Source organism: Staurois parvus, unplaced genomic scaffold (assembly GCF_062004578.1).
Source record: "Staurois parvus isolate SC_StPar_1 unplaced genomic scaffold, SC_StPar_1.0 ptg000321l, whole genome shotgun sequence".
NCBI lineage: Eukaryota > Metazoa > Chordata > Amphibia > Anura > Ranidae > Staurois > Staurois parvus.
Window position 1 is genome coordinate 273,333 of NW_028318117.1, and position 19,680 is coordinate 293,012.

General features: G+C 43.4%; 1 protein-coding gene across 1 annotated transcript in view; it reads right to left on the reverse strand.

Moving 5' to 3' along the window:
- CRK (CRK proto-oncogene, adaptor protein) overlaps positions 1 to 19,098 on the reverse strand; it is a 41,930-nt gene extending 22,832 nt beyond the window's left edge. Inside the window, exons 1-2 of the mRNA XM_089683737.1 lie at positions 18,726 to 19,098; positions 6,339 to 6,871 (exon numbers count right to left, since the gene is read on the reverse strand). Coding sequence (XP_089539863.1) covers positions 6,339 to 6,871; positions 18,726 to 18,939 — 747 coding nt within the window. The 5' untranslated portion in view covers positions 18,940 to 19,098. The remainder of the gene's footprint in view (positions 1 to 6,338; positions 6,872 to 18,725) is intronic.
- Positions 19,099 to 19,680: the final 582 nt, after the last annotated feature.

Here is a 19,680-nt window from a genome sequence, read left to right on the forward strand (position 1 = left end):
TCATAATCTTTATAATAAAAAGTCATACAGGTCTGAAATCTTATATCTTCGCAAAAACCTGTCTACCAATGGCTCAAACAACCAAGTCACAGGGTCTGAAAACACAAATCTGAAAATTTGCTGCTTGGATAGCAGGGCAGTATTTTAAAGATATGGAACTGCAGGATAAGTAGGAATCTGTGTGCTCTTTATTGTAGCCATTGCCTTGATTCGCACGCAATGCTACAGACTAAATTGTGAAAAAGAAACCCATGGTTTTTTTGGCAGCAATTAGTGAGCATAGCATTTTCCTTATATATAGCTGTCCTCATATTATGGAATGATCCTTAGAAACGTAAAAGTGGTATACGATTGTGGTATGCGAGATAGTTAAAACCCCTCTGACATCCTAAACCTCATGTGCTGTAAAAAGCAGTCCAGGTAGCGGCTTTGCATATTCAGATTAGAGATGCTTCAGCCTTTTCTGCCTCTGAGGTTGCTAAGGCCCAGGTGTAATGAGCTTTGACGTTTGATGGAGGCTCCAGGGAGGCAGCTCTATAGGCTCAAATGATGGCTGTGTTCATCCATATTGCAATGGTGGTTTTTCATGGCTTCTTTACCTTTCTTTGGCCCTGAAAAATATGTTGGAAATTAACCACCAGTCTTTAGACTGCTCAATGGAGGCCAACAGATCTCTCCTAACATTGATTCTATTATATTCCTCTTCTTCTGGATTCCTTGCATCTCTGCAGAAAGCTGGGAATATTCTTTCTTGCTTCCTGTGAAAGTTTGAAGCTACTTTCAGGAGGAAGTCCAAGTCTAATGTTAGAATTACCTTTTCTGGGAGGATACAAAGGCTGAACCTCACTGACCCTCCTGGCTGAAACCTGAACTAAGAACACCATTTTCAGAGTCAAAAACGTTATGAACAGTCCTCTAGAGCAGTGGTCTCCAAACTGCAGCTCTTTGCTTACCTTATCCGGCCCTTGGGGCACTTTTACTCCCACTGATACAAGACACTATACCTCCCAGTGACACCAACAAGTGGACATAATTCCGGCTACTGACATCAGCAACAATCACTATTCCTCTCACTGAAACAAACCATGGGGCCCTATTCGTCCCACTAACACCAACAATGGGGCATTATTCTTCCCACTGACAATAGTGATGGGGCACTATTTCTCCAACTTACACCAAGAATAGGGTGCCATTCCTCCCCTAATGCCAAAGATGCATTGGCCCTTTGTTTAGAAAGTTTGGAGACCCCTGCTCTAGAGGTTCAAATGGTTCCTTGCTAAAGCTTTGCAAACACTATAGAGAGCTCCCACGATGCGAATCTCACCCTTTGTGCTTTCGTTTTCCTAGCTACTGCTGTCAAGAACCGCTTGATTAATGCCTACTCTAATATACGAAGTTCAAGAAAACTTGAGAAGGTGCTACTTCAACTTTCAGTACATTTGGGTTACAGTTAAAGCGGAGCTCCACCCAAAAGGGGAAGTTCTACTTTAAGGCTTTGTCCCCTGCTCCCCCGATAAGGATTGACTCCTTTGGGGAGCGGGGTTTTGAGCGGGTACCCGAATTTGATAGGCGATCGGAAGCGGAAGTTGTCCTCCCCCCTCTCCCCGTAGTCTTCTGGGACATGTGACAGGTCACTGAAGACTACGGGACCAATCACAAAGCGCAGCGCTACTCACACATATACAGTGAGCACCTGGCTGTGAAGCCGCAAGCTGTCACAGCCGGGTGCCCACACTGAAGATGCCAGCGCCGGGGAGAAAAGATGGCTAGTGATACCACTAGAACAAGGGACAAGCAAGTGTATTTTAAAAGTCAGCAGCTAGAGTTTTTGTAGCTGCTGACTTTTTTTTCTATTCACCAGGAACGCCGCTTTAAGGTCTGCTCCATCTTAAAGAAATTCCAGGACTGCAGGAATGATAGGACCCAAAAACGGTTATCTGCCCTGTGCCAACTGCAGAATCTTTAAAATTTTTCCATGAATTAAAGTATTTCTACTGGTCAAGATGGTACTGATTATTCTGTTTGACAAACTTATTTTTTTTTAGCAGTTTCCATTAAGGAGCCAGGCCGTAAGAGAAATCTGAGCCACTGCTAGGTGTATCACTGCCCCCTGCTGTAGGAGGTCTGCTCTGATTGGTAACTTCCAAGGTCTCGCCACACTTAGTCTGAGTAGTCCCAAGGAGCAATGCCCTCTTGGGGCCAGTAAGGCACAATAAGAATTACCTTTATTGCGGAGACTTTGATCTTGATCTGATATTACTTTTAGAACCTGGTGGAAGGGGGGAAAAGCATATAATATGTTCCCCTTCAAAAGGATGACCTAGAGCATCTATGGCCAAACTGTCCGTATCCTTCTGAAAGGAAACGTATCACACCACATTCTAGTTTACCTTGGAGGCAAAAAGATCCACCACTGGATACCCCCATTTTTGTATGACTAGGTCAAACACTTCCTGATTAAAACTGCATTCCATGTGTGTGACCTTCTCCCTGCTTAGAAAGTCTGTTAATGCATTCAGTTCCCCTTTTAAACAAACTGCCGATAGTGACATTATGTTCATCTTGCCAACGGAAGAGGTCTTCTGCTATCAGCATGAGACTCTTTCACCTCGTTTCCCCTTGTTTATGTAGGCTACCGAGGTGATGTTGTCCGTAAATATCTGAATGCTGCTTGGAGAGTCAATGTGACGTCTTTGGGCTGGAGGGGTTAAATAAAACCCCCCTTTCTCTTTTCCTTTATTGAAGTACCAACATTTCTTCTGATGTTGGCTTCCTGATTTGTTCTGTTGCAGCTTCCTGAAGAGATGACAAATTCTCTTCAGCTGCTGCTTCTTGAGGATCAAACCTATACTGAGGGTCTGAGAGTGTTCCAGGAGTTTTTATATTAAAACATTTTCCTGTGCTAGGTGGGAGGAGCCTCTCTTGTAAGCTGTCCTAAAATATGAATCGGGGGGGGAAGTTTCGCCTATAGTTCTACTTTAAACACAAATACAAAACTGTAATATGTTGCAGCTTACCAACTCTTGGACAAGGTGGCTCCATTTTAGACTAATTTTAATCTATCTTCTCCTGGTGATGTGACCAGTAAGTGTTATTTTTTATCTTCATTTAACAGACCAAGTTGTCCACCAAAAGTGGCAGTTAGGTTGAGACAAACCATTTAATGACAGAGGTGCTTTTATTCATATGTAAAACTTATATGTAAAAGGTAAAATAAAAACAGCTTAACCACTAGCCTACAGGGCACTTATACCCCCTTCCTGCCCAGGCCAATTTCTAGCTTTCAGCGCGGTCACGTTTTGAATGACAATTGCGCGGTCATGCAACACTGTACCCATATGACATTTTTATCATTTTTTTGAGACAGATAGAGCTTTCTTTTGGTGGTATTTAATCACCTCTGGGATTTTTATTTTTTCTTAAACCAAAAACCACTGAAAATTTTGAAAAAAAAAAATGTTTCTTAGTTTTTGTTATACAGTTTTGTAAATAAGTGATTTTTCTCCTTCACTAATGTGCGCTAATGAGGCTGCAGTGATGGGCACTGATAGGTGGCACTGACAGGCATCACTGATGGGCACTGAAAGGCAGCACTGATACATAACACTGATAGGCAGCACTGACTGGCATTGATAGGTGGCACTGAAAGGCAGCTAAGATGGGCACTGATATGTGGCATTGATGTGCACTGGTATGCACTGAGATGTGGCACTGATGGGCACTGGCACGTGGCACTGATGGGGCCACACTGATCAGTGTACATGTCCCCTCCGCGGAAAGCCGATTACCGGCTCTCCTCTCGAGCTGTCAGCGTGACAGCTTGAGGAGAGAAATGCCAATAACCGGCATTTCCGCGTTTACATGTGATCAGCTGTGATTGGACACAGCTGATCACATGACCGAGCCGACATCTTCGGCTCTTTCCGTGATCCGCTGTGTCCGAGGGACACAGCGCACCGGCGATCGCCGTGCTGCGTGCTCCCTGAGCCGCACATGCGCAGTGAGAATGGTAGGACGTCATATGACGTCATATCAGAACGAGAGAACCACCTTGCGCCTGTCATACTATAGGGCGGGCGGAAGGTGGTTAAAAAAAGTGTTCGCTGACATTTGGCTTATCCGTCTTCCCAGTCTGACAATGCTGCCACCATATTTAAGGATTGGTCAGCTGCGATATATTAAAATTTTGTTATTGGGTTTAACACAGCTTTAAAGTGGAACTTTAACTAAAAAATAAAAAATTGGCAGACAGGCAGGAATTTTAATGTAGAAGAGGCATGCTTTGTCTCTTCTGCATTAGTTACTTACCTGCCTGTCTTCCCCTGTACAGTGAACCACGCATGTGCAGCTCACAGTACAAATTCTGCAATGCCAAATCTGACGTAACTCCCGTGCATGCGCAGGAGTGATGTCATCCCCGCCCGGCTAATGACATCAGCCGAAATCGAGACCCGGACCGAGACTTGAAGCTGTCAGCGGCTGGTCGGGTAGCAAAGGGACGCTGCATTGCTGGAAGTATAGTTCCATTTTAAGACTGGAGTATCTAGTTCAAGAATGATTCTTTAATTTTAACATTGGTCTCATTGCCTGAGAAATCTCAGGCATGATATTTAAGCTCCCAATTTTGTACTGCACTTAAAGTAGTTGTAAGCCTTCACATATACCCAGTGAAGTGACTACAGGTGATACACAGATTAAACAAATTCTCCTGCATAAATTATACCTATTTGCAGTCTTCTCTTTTCTGTAGCCGTTCAAAGGGCAGAATTTATACAGCTCGTCTGAGCTTCCAGAAAGCTGGGGGTGGGTAGCTGAAGTTACTCCGCATACCTCAGTGAGAAGAGCTCTCAGCCCTGATTGGAAGTAAGGGACACACTCCCCCACATCACCTTTTTATCTCTTGGTGCTGAATAGTTTGTACTGTCTATAGAAATAAAGAATGCCCAAAGTACAAGACAAGAGATCTATAACTTTGTGGGCAATACCTTACTGGATCGGGAACCATTGAGAACACAGCTTGCCATACAGGTCTACATTTTTTTCGATCAGCTTACGAGCTGAACAAAAGAAACTGAACAGGCATGCTAAACACAGTTAAATGGAAGAATCTCCCCTGCCGGCTCCAGTGGCTGTCAAAAGACTTGAACAGTGCTGGTTGGATGCAGGCACTGTTTACATGACAATTTTCCACCTACCTCCTTCTAAAAAAGTAAATTGCTCAACTGACTATTGTCAAGCCGGGTGGTGCCAAAATTTGAGCCATGTGGCCCAGTGTTTCCCTTTAGATATTATATACCATACAACCACTACTGTTAAGTACTTTATAAGGTTGATGTGGTATAAGAAATGGGCTTAAGGGTGAAAGAAGAGGAAATTGTGGTCCAGACTGCAAATCTTGACAGGTTTGTTGATTTCTAGTTTAAAATGCACTTCCATAAGGTGTTTGGAAAGTTTACAAAAATGTTGCAAATTGTACATGTCAAACCAGAAACACAAAAGGAAAAACAGACAAAGACCCAGAAGCTGGAAACTGTAGATACTAGATTGGTTTTCCCAAACTCAAAAAATTCAGAAGATGTTACGAAGCAAACTTGTCCCAGATGATAGTGCTCTACAGGTTACACTGACTGGAAGGCTGAGGGTCAGCATGCATGTTACAAACTGAGTATACAATCTTTGTGCAATCAATTTCAGATATGTGATACGAGTAACTCCATAAACTATCCAGTCAACAAAACCCATACAGTACATAGTTGCTCAATCAAAAGGAGAAGGTATAATCCGATTGTAACGTGTGGTGAGCTTAAGGACTCACACCAGGACAACATTTGCACTGCGTATGGGGCATTTGTGGTTGATCACATAATGCATGGAAAGTTACATATAGAGCAGTATTTACAAACACAAGGTTTTCCTTGATGGAAATATTCTGGCCTTAATATAATTAATAGAGTATGAAAAATAATGAACATGAAAATTAAAGAACAAATTATTATAGATAGCTTGACTATCCCTGTACACAGTGCAAGTATTCTCAAGGTATAGGTATCTAACTTACATTTAAGAAGTTATATTAAAACTGACAGTTATGTTAAACTGATTAAAAACCAGGATGACACTTTCTTAGAAAATCTTCCTGGAAGGCAAAAATTGTAGAATTTGAATATCTGTTTCAAATGGCAAAAACAACAAATCTCATGACATGCAATCTTAAATGCCCATATTTCAGTCTGCAGAAAAATCTATACTACTGTTAGCTTAGCCTAAACAATGATTGTACTTGAAAGGAAAATCAATTTGAAATACAATTTTCCTTCATGGCTGCCCCCATTATATACCTCCAAAGCCAAGGCTGTCTTGTCGTAGGCATTGGGGACTCGCTTCTGGATAACCCTGGCATAAATGGGCCCATTCTGGAGGTTAGGCAGCGGAGTGTTGACACTGGGCTGGGCATAGGGCCCTGGCTCCGGCCCACCCAGTGGCTGCGGATGCGAATTTTCCTGGTTACCTCCAATCAGAGCAGACCCAGAAGTTGGGGGAAGCTTGTACTTTTCCACATAAGGCACTGGTATCATGCCCCGTCTTCCTTCGTTGTCCTCTGCATTCCACCACTGTTCCTCAGGCTTATCCCGGATTCTCAGGATGTCTCCTTTCTTAAATGGAAGATCTTCTTCATCGTTGCCATTAAAGTCAAAAAGAGCCCGTACATATTCTGCTTCCTCCTGCTTCTGGATCACACCAGACTGCTTAGACTTAGAAACAGGTTCTATTAAAGTGGTAGTGTCCAGATAATGTATCTTATAAAATTCCAGTAGAGTAGGTAATGAGTCAAACTCTTGATCCCCTATCCGAAACCTGGTCTGGCCCATGCCTGTAACAAAAGAAAAAGAAACATGAACAAAACCTAAAATAAGCTTTGTGCACTAATGATGCAGAAAAGGGCACTAAAGTCTACCCATGAGCACTGCCCTTTGAAACATGTAAGACTGGCCAGCCCCAGAGAAGAGGACTCTGCATCATGTCACCAGCCTGAAGACACCTGGAAAAGTATTATAAAAACATAAATCCTGTATAATAATAATATTAATAATACAAAGTCTGGGATGAATTGAGGGAGCACAGAGTCAGGCTTTAATTACAAGTTTGCAACTCTTTTATAACATCTCTCAAAACATAGCATGATACATAGTGATCATTGCACAATATTAGAATCACTTGAAAGCAAGATTAAAAACACCCAGGTAGCGCTCAGCTTATGACTGAAGCGTTGATGTTTCATAGGAGATTTTGATAAGTCACTGACTGGCCTCCAAAGGCAATTTCTCTGTTCCTTCCTGTAGTTTAAAGAAAGCTCCCATGAACAAAAGGGGAATGATGGTTAGACAGATTCTTCAGGGATATGCAATGCCTATCACCCGACGCCCAGGACATGTAGTTCTAGAAGCCAGGCAGGTAGTTTTTTTTTTTGCTTTTAGCCCTGCAAGCAGCAGGGCTCATCTGTCAGGTGGAAGCATTCGGGCAGCAGCGCTGCAGTCCGATTGCTTCCACAGAGCCCACAGTGCCAGCCTACGCTGCCCCCCTGCCCACTATATATCCCGGGCTCTGCTTGCACATCTGCTCTTCCTAGACCTTTGTGATAAGAGTGACATAAAAAAATTGGAACTACTATTTTATTCTCTAGGATCTCAGATTTCAGAAAATATATCATATTTCAGGGGTTTGTGTCATATTCAGGCCTTAAATTATTTTTTGTTAAACGTGTGGAAATAACGCAAAAACAGCTCCGGCAGTGAAATGGATAAAGGCGGACACTGCCCTTTCCTGACGAGCAGCCAATCGGTGCTCAATACACTGCAAGGTCTCTCCCCTCCCTGCCAGTCCCTGGGCCCGGTGCTGGAGACAGGCAGTGAAGGGAGGAGGAGAGAAACAGTGCAATGTTAAAAATATTAAAGGTTTAAGTCCCTTTTGTTTTTAAAAGCCCCAGATATTACTTAAAGCAGGTTTAAATACAGTTTTGGTTAAAATGTATGTTTTTTTTACTAGGACAAGTAGATTGGGACACGATTTAGTCCCTAGACAAGTAGTTTTTTTCAAAAATGTCCACACCTGTTCTTGTAGTAAAAGTTATTTGCAAATAAAGTATCAGCAAACCTTTATTACTGTGGTGTTTTAATGCCCCACACCCAAGTGCAATCGGCCTAGTAAAATACTTGCCCCTTTCAAACATCAAGTGAGCTTTACTGTAAAATTCCTGCTGCAACACAGCCTCAGCAACAAAACTGCTTTCACCAGGTGCTCTCACTATGCACAAGAACCACATCCTCATTCATTCCAGTAAATCAGCTGTACCAATAATGGCTTCAAACTATGCAGCAGAGCATGGCTCATCCATAGTAAAAAAAAAAATGTAGCTATAGTGTGCATGGGCAGCGACCTTACAGGGACATTTTCATTGCAAGAACTGTACAAGGTGTATGGGGGTTATTTACACAGCGAGCACACTCTTAGCACAGAAGGCTCCGGTGCCATGGATGCACATAAGCAGCATCTGGGCATTTAAGACAGCTTCTTTGCTGCCGCACATGTGTTATGGGGTGGCATGAGGTTCCCAATTATGTGATCTGGAGCCGGTAAGGCTCCTGCCTGTAAGCAGTGACAAGGAACAGTTTATGACAGCGTGACTACAGTGCTGGGACGCTGAAGGAGGCTGCGCCTAACACAAAACAGCAGTGCTGGTTCTACCCATTTATGTAGCAGCACAGAATTAAAGCCCACAAACTTTAAATAAACCTCCTAAAGAGAAACGATTAATGAATGCTATCACACATCCAGCCTTTAGTTCTACTTTAAAAACACACAACTGTTGGAAACCCTAAAAATTAGAAATGAGCCTGATTTATTCTTGCTTGACAAATCATCCATATACACCCTGTTCCAAATTATTATGCAAATGATGTTTTTCTCATTTACCTAAATAATTGATGTAAATAACAGTCAGCATAATTCTCATGTTATCAACTATTAAGAGTATAATTAAAATTTTATTGAACAAACCTAATGATAACAGTATTTCTTTAAACAAACTTACAATGCACTGTTCCAAATTATTACGTACAGTAAGTTTCAAAACACTTTATAGGGTGTAAAGAACTGAAAATTGTCATTTGTTGTGTTTGCAGCATATTTACTGAAATCAGAAGCTATTTCAATCAAACTTTTAACATTTTAACTTTTTAAAACATTTTAACAGGTCACGTTACATTGTAACATAGGACCCCTTATTTGATAGCAGCTTCACAAGTCTTGCATCCATTGAACTTGTGAGTTTTTGGACAGTTTCTGCTTGAATTTGTTTGCAAAATGTCAGAATAGCCTCCCAGAGCTGCTGTTTGGATGTAAACTGCCTCCCACCCTCATAGATCTTTTGCTTGAGGATGCTCCAAAGGTTCTCAATAGGATTGAGGTCAGGGGAGGATGGAGGCCACACCATGACTTTCTCTCCTTTTATCCCCATAACAGCCATTGATGCAGAGGTATTCTTTGCAGCATGAGATGGTGCATTGTCATGCATGAAGATGATTTTATTATGGAAAGCATAGTTCTTCCTTCTGTACCAGGGAAGAAAGTGGTCAGTCATAAACTCCACATACTTTGCAGAGCTGATCTTTACAACTTCGGGGACCCTAAAGGGGCCGACCAGCTCTGTTCCCATGATTCCGGCCCAAAACATGACTCCACCACCGCCTCGCTGACATTGCAGCCTTGTTGGAACAGGGTGGCCGTCCACCATCCATCCATCTGGACCATCCAGGGTTGCACGGCACTCATCAGTGAACAGGACTGTTTGAAAATTAGTCTTCATGTATTTTTCTGCCCAATGCAGCCGTTTCTGCTTGTGAGCATTGGTTAGTGGCGGCCGAATAGAAGGTTTATGCACAGTTGCAAGACTCTGGAGGACTCTACACCTTGAAGTCCATGGGACTCCACAGGCACCAGCAGCTTCAAATATCTGTTTGCTTCTATGTAATGGTATTTTAGCAGCTGCTCTCTTGATCTGATGCATGGATCTGGCAGAAATCTTCCTCAATGTGCCTTTATCTGCACAAACCCGTCTGTGCTCTGAATCAGCCACAAATCTCTTAATAGTGCGATGATCACGCTTAAGTTTTTGTGAAATATCTGATGTTTTCATACCTCGTCCAAGGCATTGAACAATTTCACTCTTTTCGGCAGCAGAGAGATCCTTTTTCTTCCCCAAATTGCTTGAAAATGGTGCTCTGCTTAATAATGTGGAACACCCTCCTTTAGTAGTTTTTCCTTAAATTGGGCTCACCGGCCAATCTAATTATCACAGGTGTCCGAGATTGTTTTCAGTGATCAAAAGAGCCCTGACACACAATGCCATCCAGGAGTTAAACTGAAAAACAAAATATTTAATCTTTGTGACACAAATAGAATTTGCATAATAATTTGGAACAGGGTGTAAGTATAAAAAGTGAAGGAAACTTTGAGTTACCTAATGCTAATTGCATCTGTTTTTATACAGCAAATCAAACAACTGGGAGCAACAGCCAAAACCTACCATTTTCCTTCTTCCTCATTTTTGTAAATCAGCCTAAATAAAACCATACTAAAGCTGGACAGAGACCGTTGATGTGGGAAATCGAATGATTTTCTTCCCTGCAACCTGTGGTTGTAGGAAAAAAATCTCTCCATCTATGGCCGGCTTTAGAATTAGCATTGCACCACAGACAATGTCATGATTCACTCCCTAGTCTAGGCTATATAAGAGCATATCTGTGCAGTTCTGAAGCTGAAGGACTGTACTCCAAGGTATATTCTGTTGTGTCTTAAGACATTGAGATCCTGGAGTTAAAGAAACTTTGACAACTTACTCATGCTGTGCAAAGTAATGTATCAGGAAAAGTTCACTTCACCTGTCTGTTCTTTATTACACTGCAGCGAGCATTAGAATAAGCTGTTCTGGGGACCCAGGGAGGGATGACGTCACTTCCCTGGCCATGTAACAGTGCTCAGGTCTAGTGCTGGTTGCTTGACCCACAAAACTGTCAGAGGGGAGAAAATCACATGCTCGGAACATAGCGCTGTCAATAAGGGGGTTCAGTAGGCCCTCCTATACTGGGCCCGGACCCCATCATTTCAACACTTGCCAAGCAAGACTGGCTGTACTGCCTTATCACTGGAACCAATCCTCCTGTGGTTCCCCCTGAAGAGCACCCAGCTACTACTCTCCCTACTGCTGGTGCAGCAGGATCAGTATCTGTGCCCCACTGCACCCTCTTCCGTTTACTGCCCGGGCCCCTAAGGTAAGGAGAATATAGGAGCGTCTGAGCTTTCCAGAGACACTTTGCCTCACTTGTATAAGTCGTCAGCATTTCTTTATACGTGCTTTTAAAGTAATTGTAAAAGATAAACTTTTTTTTTTTTTTTTCGAAATGGCACATTTAACATATCATCTAGCTGCTTTGAGCAATAGTTTTGCACAGAACAGCCCCAATTCTCCTTTTCTGGGGTACCCCACTGGCGCTCCTGGCACTTCCCACCTGCCGAGTACCCTAGAGCAAGCCACTTGTTATAGGGGCACTCGTGCATGCTCGCTCCCAAGCCGGCTGTGTCTATTGTCAGGGGGAGCTGCATGAAGAAAGATTTCTACTTTAATGCATAAAATGCATCAAGGTAAAAAAAACTTTCTGCCTTTAGAACCACTTTAAGGACACTCAGGCAGTCTACATGTATCTTTGCTAATGTTCCATTTATCTGGTCATCCATTACATTTTATTTTCATTACATGTGTACTTTAAAGGAACACAGAAGCTGTCCATACTGCCCACATTTTCTGAAAATGCTATTCGTGAGATGTGATGTGGACCTGACTGACTTGCTGCAGTACTTTGGACCACTAGCAAGTATTCACGTGAGCCCTTCTCCATCACTTATTTGGGACAAGTATGCAGATCAGGATAGAGTATTAAAGCCAGTAGTCAGCATGACAACCCACTTTCAGCATTGACAGGGCCTGGCTGAAGTCATTGCTCCATTAAACACCTCCATGTCCATGTATTAACACACCTCATTGGCTACTGGGCAGTAACACAGGAGTTTCATTGTCCCGGTCACCTGGCTTTATTTTGGGCATGTCGAGAAAAAGTGAGAATGTACTTTATGCTACATGGTGCAAGATACTAGAAAAGCTGTTAGGAGCTTGGGGAAATATTTTATTATTTGCAAATGGCTTTGCATGTCCCTTGGAAAAACAAAACAAACAACACACAACTACTAGCAATTTTAAACATTTGGACTTTAGTTCCACACACACCATGTGATCAGAACTCTCCAATTTTAAAGTTTAAAAAAAAAAAAAATCTGCCACCTCAAAAAGCAGTCAAACATGGCCTCATTTGTTCAATATCTGAAGTCATATCCATGGCTTGAGGGCATCTTTTTCACCTGTTTACATGACCACTTAGCATCATAACTCCTGTCATAAAAAAACAACCCGCAACCTATATATTTACACATAACCATGCAACAAACCTGTACGATTTAAACAATTTGCCATGTCACCTACATTCTGTATTTCTCTGCAACAATTTATGTGAGCATACATAAAAACAATGTATTGATAAACGGTTTACAAAATTTAAAATTAAATTTCTAGGACCAACAATGTTGAACTGCCAACTTTGCAACTTACTAGGGGTATAGGCTCAAAAGTCCACAAATTGGTAGTATAGAATTTTTTATGATAGAAGATCATTCCGTGAACAATAGCAACTTTTCCTTCCCAGGAAACTGTAAGTTTGCAAAATACACATGACAAAACCACAAAGTGTCCAAAGTGATGTTTCCAGGCATGGAAAAAGTTGAGTCACAAATCAAAGAAGAATTCCAAGATATTTTTATTTGCCCTCCCCATGCTCCAGCATTGTGCACAGCTCCCTCCCTGGTCCTGCACTGCCAGTCCTCTTTAGGCAGAAGGACCCACGTTATTCTGCCTATAGAGTCCAGCTAGACACTGAAACGCGTCCATGTGGGTGTGCCATGAAGCAGGCTAGGCTTACAGTACTCCAAGACTGAGCGGCCACCTGCATGTATTCGTTCATGGAGCGAATTGTTGTGGAAGATGTCAGCCTCCAATTGCTTTCAATGGTGCTGCTTCTGTGGCTAATTGCTAGGAACCCCTACAAGTATTTGCCAATGCCCCCATTGGCAAGTGTAAAGGGGGCCCAGGACTGCCATCTATGCCTAGGAAAGATTGTGTTAGGTACTTTCATTGCAGTGTCAGAACAAACACAGCACACAATATTCACTAAATGAGGATATATACTAAGCTACATTTCAAGATATTACTTTATAATTAAAATTGTAGGTTAAAATATACTGAATATTGTAGTACAGCAAATGCTGCAGTGTACTTTTGCTAAAACACAACTCTGTACTTGCCAGTCTGCAACATATCACTCCTTGGCATTGCATCTCATGCAAGCAGGAATGTGTGCCTACTCAGACAGTGGATTTAACATAAAGAAGGCAATTAATATTACTTACTATTTTACAAAAATTATAGACAAACACTTTTCTTCACTATGGTGAAAATTTATAAACCGTGAACATGTACTGTAATGTACAATAGATGCACCTGAAATGAACGTCAGGTGAACTACTTTATAAATATGCCCCATGAGTTCTGGAAGGGAAGGCAGGGAATAAGTGATGAATTCCTGAAAGCAAGGCCAAACACACGGAGCTTGGTTTGGCCTCACGCCGCGCGTGCGCGCACACACACACTTTCCTCACTGGCTCAGGAGCAAGCCCACACACAAGTGCCCCCATAGCAAGCAGCTTGCTATGGGGGCATCGGGGTAGGGGGATGTGGGATGAGCCAAGATCAGGGCTGCTCTGTGCAAAACCATTGACCAGTGCACACAAGTATGTTTTTAAAACAAACTATCAGTGATTACAATCACTTTAATAAGAGTAAACTCTAGCAGTTTCATGCAATGTCCCCACTCTCCGGCCATCTCTTACAGCATTGACTTCAGTCTCCAACTACTCGAACAGTACAGTGCCTTGGAAAAGTATTCATACCCTTGAAATTTCCACATATTGTTATGTTACAACCAAAAACGTAAATGTACTTTACTGGAATTTTATGTGATAGACAACATAAAGTGGCACATAATTGTGAAGTGGAAGAAAAATAAATGGTTTTCAAAATTGTTTACAAATATCTGCAAAGTGTGGCTTGCATTTGTATTCAGTCCCCCTGCGTCAATACTTTCTACAACCATTTTCTCTGCAATTACAGCTGCAAGTCTTTTTGGGGATGTCTCTACCAGCTTTGCACATCTACAGAGTGAAATATTTGCCCATTCTTCTTTGTAAAATAGCTCAAGCTCTGTCAGATTGGATGGAGAGCGCCTGAACAGCAATTTTCAAGTCTTGCCACAGATTCTCAATTGGATTTAGATCTGGACTTTGACTGGGCCCTTCTAATACATGAATATGCTTTGATCTAAACCAGTGGTCGGCAAGCCGCGGCTCGCGAGCCACATGCAGCTCTTTACACATTTTAATGCGGCTCTTCTGTGTGCCGGGCGCCCGCTCCCCTCCCTCCTCTCGGGCGGCCGCCCCAAAAGTCAGGACTCTGCAGCTAGCCCAGCAATGGGCAAACTACGGCCCGCGGGACGTATATGGCCCGGCAGACCTTTTAATCCCGCGGAGCGTGGCAAACATTGGCTGTCAGGATGTAGGCGGGGCAGCGTGACGAACTCCTCTCCTCTCACAGTCCGCCCTGAAGACCGGAACGGCGCAGGAACACGGCGAGAGGAACGCGCGGAGCAAAGGTAAGTGAATTGACACAATATGGGGGATGAATTACTATATGGGGGATGAATTACTATATGGGGGATGAATTACTATATGGGGGATGAATTACTATATGGGGGATGAATTACTATATGGGGGATGAATTACTATATGGGGGATGTATTTTCAGTTTTAAAAATGTGGCTCTCAAAATAAATTTCAATCGTGGTTTTGGCGAGATTTGGCTCAGTTGAAAAAAAAGGTTGCCCACCACTGATCTAAACCATTCCATGGTAAGTCTGGCTGTATGTTTAGGGGCGTTGTCCTACTGGAAAGTGAACCTCCCCCCCAGTCTCAAGTCTTTTACAGACCCAACAGGTTTTCTTCTAAGATTGCCCTGTATTTGGCCCCATCCATCTTCCCATCAACTCTGACCAGCTTCCCTGTCCCTGCTGAAGAAAAGCATCTCCACAACATGATGCTGCCGCTACCATATTTCACGGTGGAGATGGGGTGTTCAGGGTGACGTGCAGTGTTAGTTTTTTGCCACACATAGAATTTTGCTTTAAGGCCAAAAAGTTCAATTTTGGTCTCATCTGACCACAGCACCTTATTCCACATGTTTGCTGTGTACCCCGCATGGCTTCTCACAAACTGCAAGTGAGGCTTCTTATGGCTTTCTTCTTGCCACTCTTCCATAAAGGCCAGATTTGTAGAGTACATGACTAATAGTTGTCCTGTGGACAGATTCTCCCACCTGAGCTGTGGATCTCTGCAGCTCCTCTAGAGTTACCATGAGCCTCTTGGCTGCTTCTCTGATTAATGTCCTCCTTGCCTGGCCTGTCAGTTTAGGTGGACAGACATGTCTTGGAAGGTTTGCAGTTGTGCCATACTTTTTTCATTTTCAGATGATGGATAAAATAGTGCTCCGTGAGATGTTCAAAGCTTGGGATATTTTTTTTATAACCTAACCCCGCTTTAAACTTCTCCACAACTTTATCCCTGACCTGTCTGGTGTGTTCCTTGGCCTTCATGATGCTACTATACTGCTAATATACTATTGTTCTCTAGCAAACCTCTGAGGGATTCACAGAAAAGGTGTATTTATACTGAGATTAAGTTACATGCAGGTGGACTGTTACTAATTAGGTGACTTCTGAAGGCAATTGGCTTCATTGGATTTTAGTTAGGGGTATCAGAATAAAGGGGCTGAATACAAATGCACGCCACACTTTTCAGATATTTGAAAAAACTTTTGAAAACCTTCTTCTTAGTACGACATCATTACTGTATGTTGCCCTTTGGTGATATCAGTGGCCACATATAAGGCCTGGCAAGTAAACAACCAGTGGGGAAGGAGACACTGCAAGAGAGGAGAGGGCTAAGATATGCAAGGTAGGAGGGGCTGTGCTAAGGAACTGATTCTAGCAAGATCAGAAAATCATTAATAGAAAAGAAACCACAGCAAGTACGCATTCAATGTGTTTGATTTTTCTGTGCTTACTCCTGCAGTGTATGTTAGTGACAGCAATGCCGTCAGATATCTATCCATCCATACACACGGAGACACAGATCAGCCATAACATTATCACTGTTCACCTATTATTGAGTAGGTTCCACTTTCTTCTGCTAAAAAAAGCCAGACTCATTGAGGCATGGGCTCCACTACACAAAGCATCACATTGCCTCCGCTGGTCTGATTCTTTCCATACTGGATCCTGGTGCCATCTCTTTCACAGATGAGTGAGACACACTTACCCCACCACCCATATGACAAGAAAAAGAAAAATAATCAGACCAGGCCACCTTCTTCCATTGCGCCAAGGTCCAGTTCTGATGGTCACATGCCAACTGTAGATGCTTTTGGCTGTGGACATGGGTCAGCATGGACATCCTGACTGGTCTGCAGCTAAGGACCCCCAAAAGCAACAAACTGTGATGCACGGTGTGTTCGGTCACCTTTATATCATTACTAGCATTAGCTTTTTTTTTTTTTTTTATGGCAATTTGAGCTACAGTAACTATTAGATTGGACCACATAGGACAGCCTTTGTTCTCCATGTGCAGCAATAAGCCTTGGCAGCCCAAGACCCTGTTATCAGTTTTCCTTCCTTGGACCATTTTTGGTTGGTCCCAACCACTGCAGACCAGGTCTTTGATAACGCCCTGGAGGGGCAAAACGCGTCAAGACATTTTCCTATGTTGAGCGTGTGACGTCATATCCGGGTGAGGAGTGCACACCGGTCGGTGTGTTCCAGGGTCATCTTGTACATGCTTAGAGCTGATCTCTTACTCAGTGCTGCCAGTTTGGTTTACTTTCTGGAATCCGTTTTACACTAGGAAGTCTGTTTTGGAAGATTGTGTCAATTGGCGACTTATTTTAAGTTATAATGTGAGTAGACTGAGCATTGTTTTATTCAATTGAAAGTCTTTGCAATATTGTACTATTGGTTCTCCTTTGTCTTCCTATATGAGGGGAAATCCCTTTTGAAGTTGGATGTAAGGAAGCTCTTGTATATGGAGGAGGCTATGGAGAGGAAATTTTCCCCGGGAATTGGAGGGATAATATTGTATCCATAAAGTGCAATTTATTCATATCTCTGGTGAGTGCAGAATACATCAGTATTCACAGGAAGGTGTGGATCCGTGGAGTCTTTTCTCTGTATTACACTTATCCTACATTTTTTTGGAGCACTATTTGCATGTTTAAAGGGGACTCTGTTTTTGGTTTCATCACTTTTTGTAGTTGGACACAAATTTTATAATTTATTTTCATTTTGGTGGTTTTGGACATTTATTTTATAACCACAGAATTTATTATGATTTGTGTATAATTTTTTATTTCATGTTTTGTGCTGTTTTATGGTTTCACAGACCAGGAACATAGCTGCAGTTGTGGAAATGTTCAGCCCAGTCATCTAGCCATTACAGTGTGGCCCTTGTCAATCCTTACACATCAGCTTCAGGGACAATATGTTCACTTGCTGGCTAATATATTCTGCCCATTTGCAGATGCCGTTGTCACCAGATAATCAATGTTATTCACGTTACCGGTCAGTGGTTGTACTGTTATGGCTAATCGACGTATATACTGAAGCACCCATAGATCTGTACTTTAGGACTGATGTGTTATTACACGGATAGCAACCTTGTAAACACACTGCCAAGGACTGCTATTAAAGGAGTCCAGGTACTAACATGTAAACAGACATGAAATAGCCCAATTACTACAAGCAAGGGCACCCCATTACCACAGCACCAGGCCCCTCATCACTCCAGCACCCCCCCGATAACCTACCTATACAAAAGTGATATTAACGGGGTGTTAGATTACTAGCAGATTTAGATACCATAAATTAAAGCCAAACTCCAGCCAACACGTCATACACAGTTGCAGCAAACTGATTCGGTAAGCCCCCACTCTTCTCAAACCTCTAACTCAGCGGTGTCAAACTGTCAGCCCTCCAGCTGTTGTGAAACTACAAGTCCCATCATGCCTCTACCTTTGGGAGTCATACTTGTAACTGTAAATCTTGCAATGCCTCATGGGACTTGTTTGGCAACAGCTGGAGGGTTGCCAATTTGACACTCTTGCTCTAACTGCTACATCTACAGGACAGTCTGTTCTGCTAAAAGCTAACAGCTGCTGGATCATCAGGCAGGTGATATTAGAAGAAAGCAAGTAAAGAAAAGAAAACTAATGCAGCCATCACAGCTAATGAAAGGTAAGCTGCAATATAATGAAGGCTGATACCACTTTAAAGCCAGCCCTGGGCCTCTCATCACCACAGACCTGCCCCTGCTCCAACCCCCACAGCCCCAGGGTCTTGATCACCCCAGCTCCCCATAAAGTACCGTCATTACTCTATTAGAGCCAGCCCCTCCCCCTCGCTCACCGCTCTGCCGGTTGTTGCTGACGCTGTTGATGATGTAATGGGAGACTTTGGAGTTCTCGCTGACGGACAGCACGTAGTCCCCGGGGATGGTGGTGGAGTCCCGCACCAGGAAGACCCCGTGCCGCTGGCCCTGTAGTAGGTTCACCGCCTCCTGACGGTTCTGCCTCCCCCAGTACCAGCTCGCTCGGTCCTCGGAGTCGAAATTGCCGGCCATGGCCCTTTCCTCCCCCCTTTGTCGCCGCTCCCCGGTATGCCTTCAACCCGGCTCTAGGCGCCCACCGACGCCGCCCGTCGTCACTCACGCAGCACACGGGCCACTTCCAACCGATCCCGACCTCACCAAACCCGAAATGGCGGCACAGGAAAGATCTGACCTCACCTTCCGGATGTACGTCATCAGAGCGGCGTCCGCGGCGCGTCCTAAGACGTGCACCGCCTCCTCTGTAGAGGTCAGGAGGGCCCGGGGCGGGCTGGGGAGAAGCCTGCGGGATGCATAGACTTCAATGGTTTCTCCAACACTGAAGCCTGATACATAAAAGAACCGACGCTGGGATCTTTGTCAGGCTTTCCCCAGTGTGCCCTCATGAATCCAGTGTAACCAGGGGCGGACTGACAACTCATGGGGCCCCCGGGCAATAGGGGATCATGGGGCCCCTGTGTCCTTGCCCAAACTCAAAAAAGCCTATGAAAAAGGTACCAGGGGCATCTCATGGGGCCCCCTACTGAACCCGGGCCCTCGGGCAGCGCCCGAGTTTCCAAATGGTCAGTCCGCCCATGAGTGTTGACTTGAGGCTTGACATGTATGACATAAAGGTGAACTGCAGTGTATCTGAGCACCACGAACCAAAAATGCCAATTAAAAGATATAAATGGGTATACGAGTGCCAGGACCTTCCGTACAAAACCAATCAATGCAGCACTGAAATTCTATAAATAATATGTAACGTACCAAAAT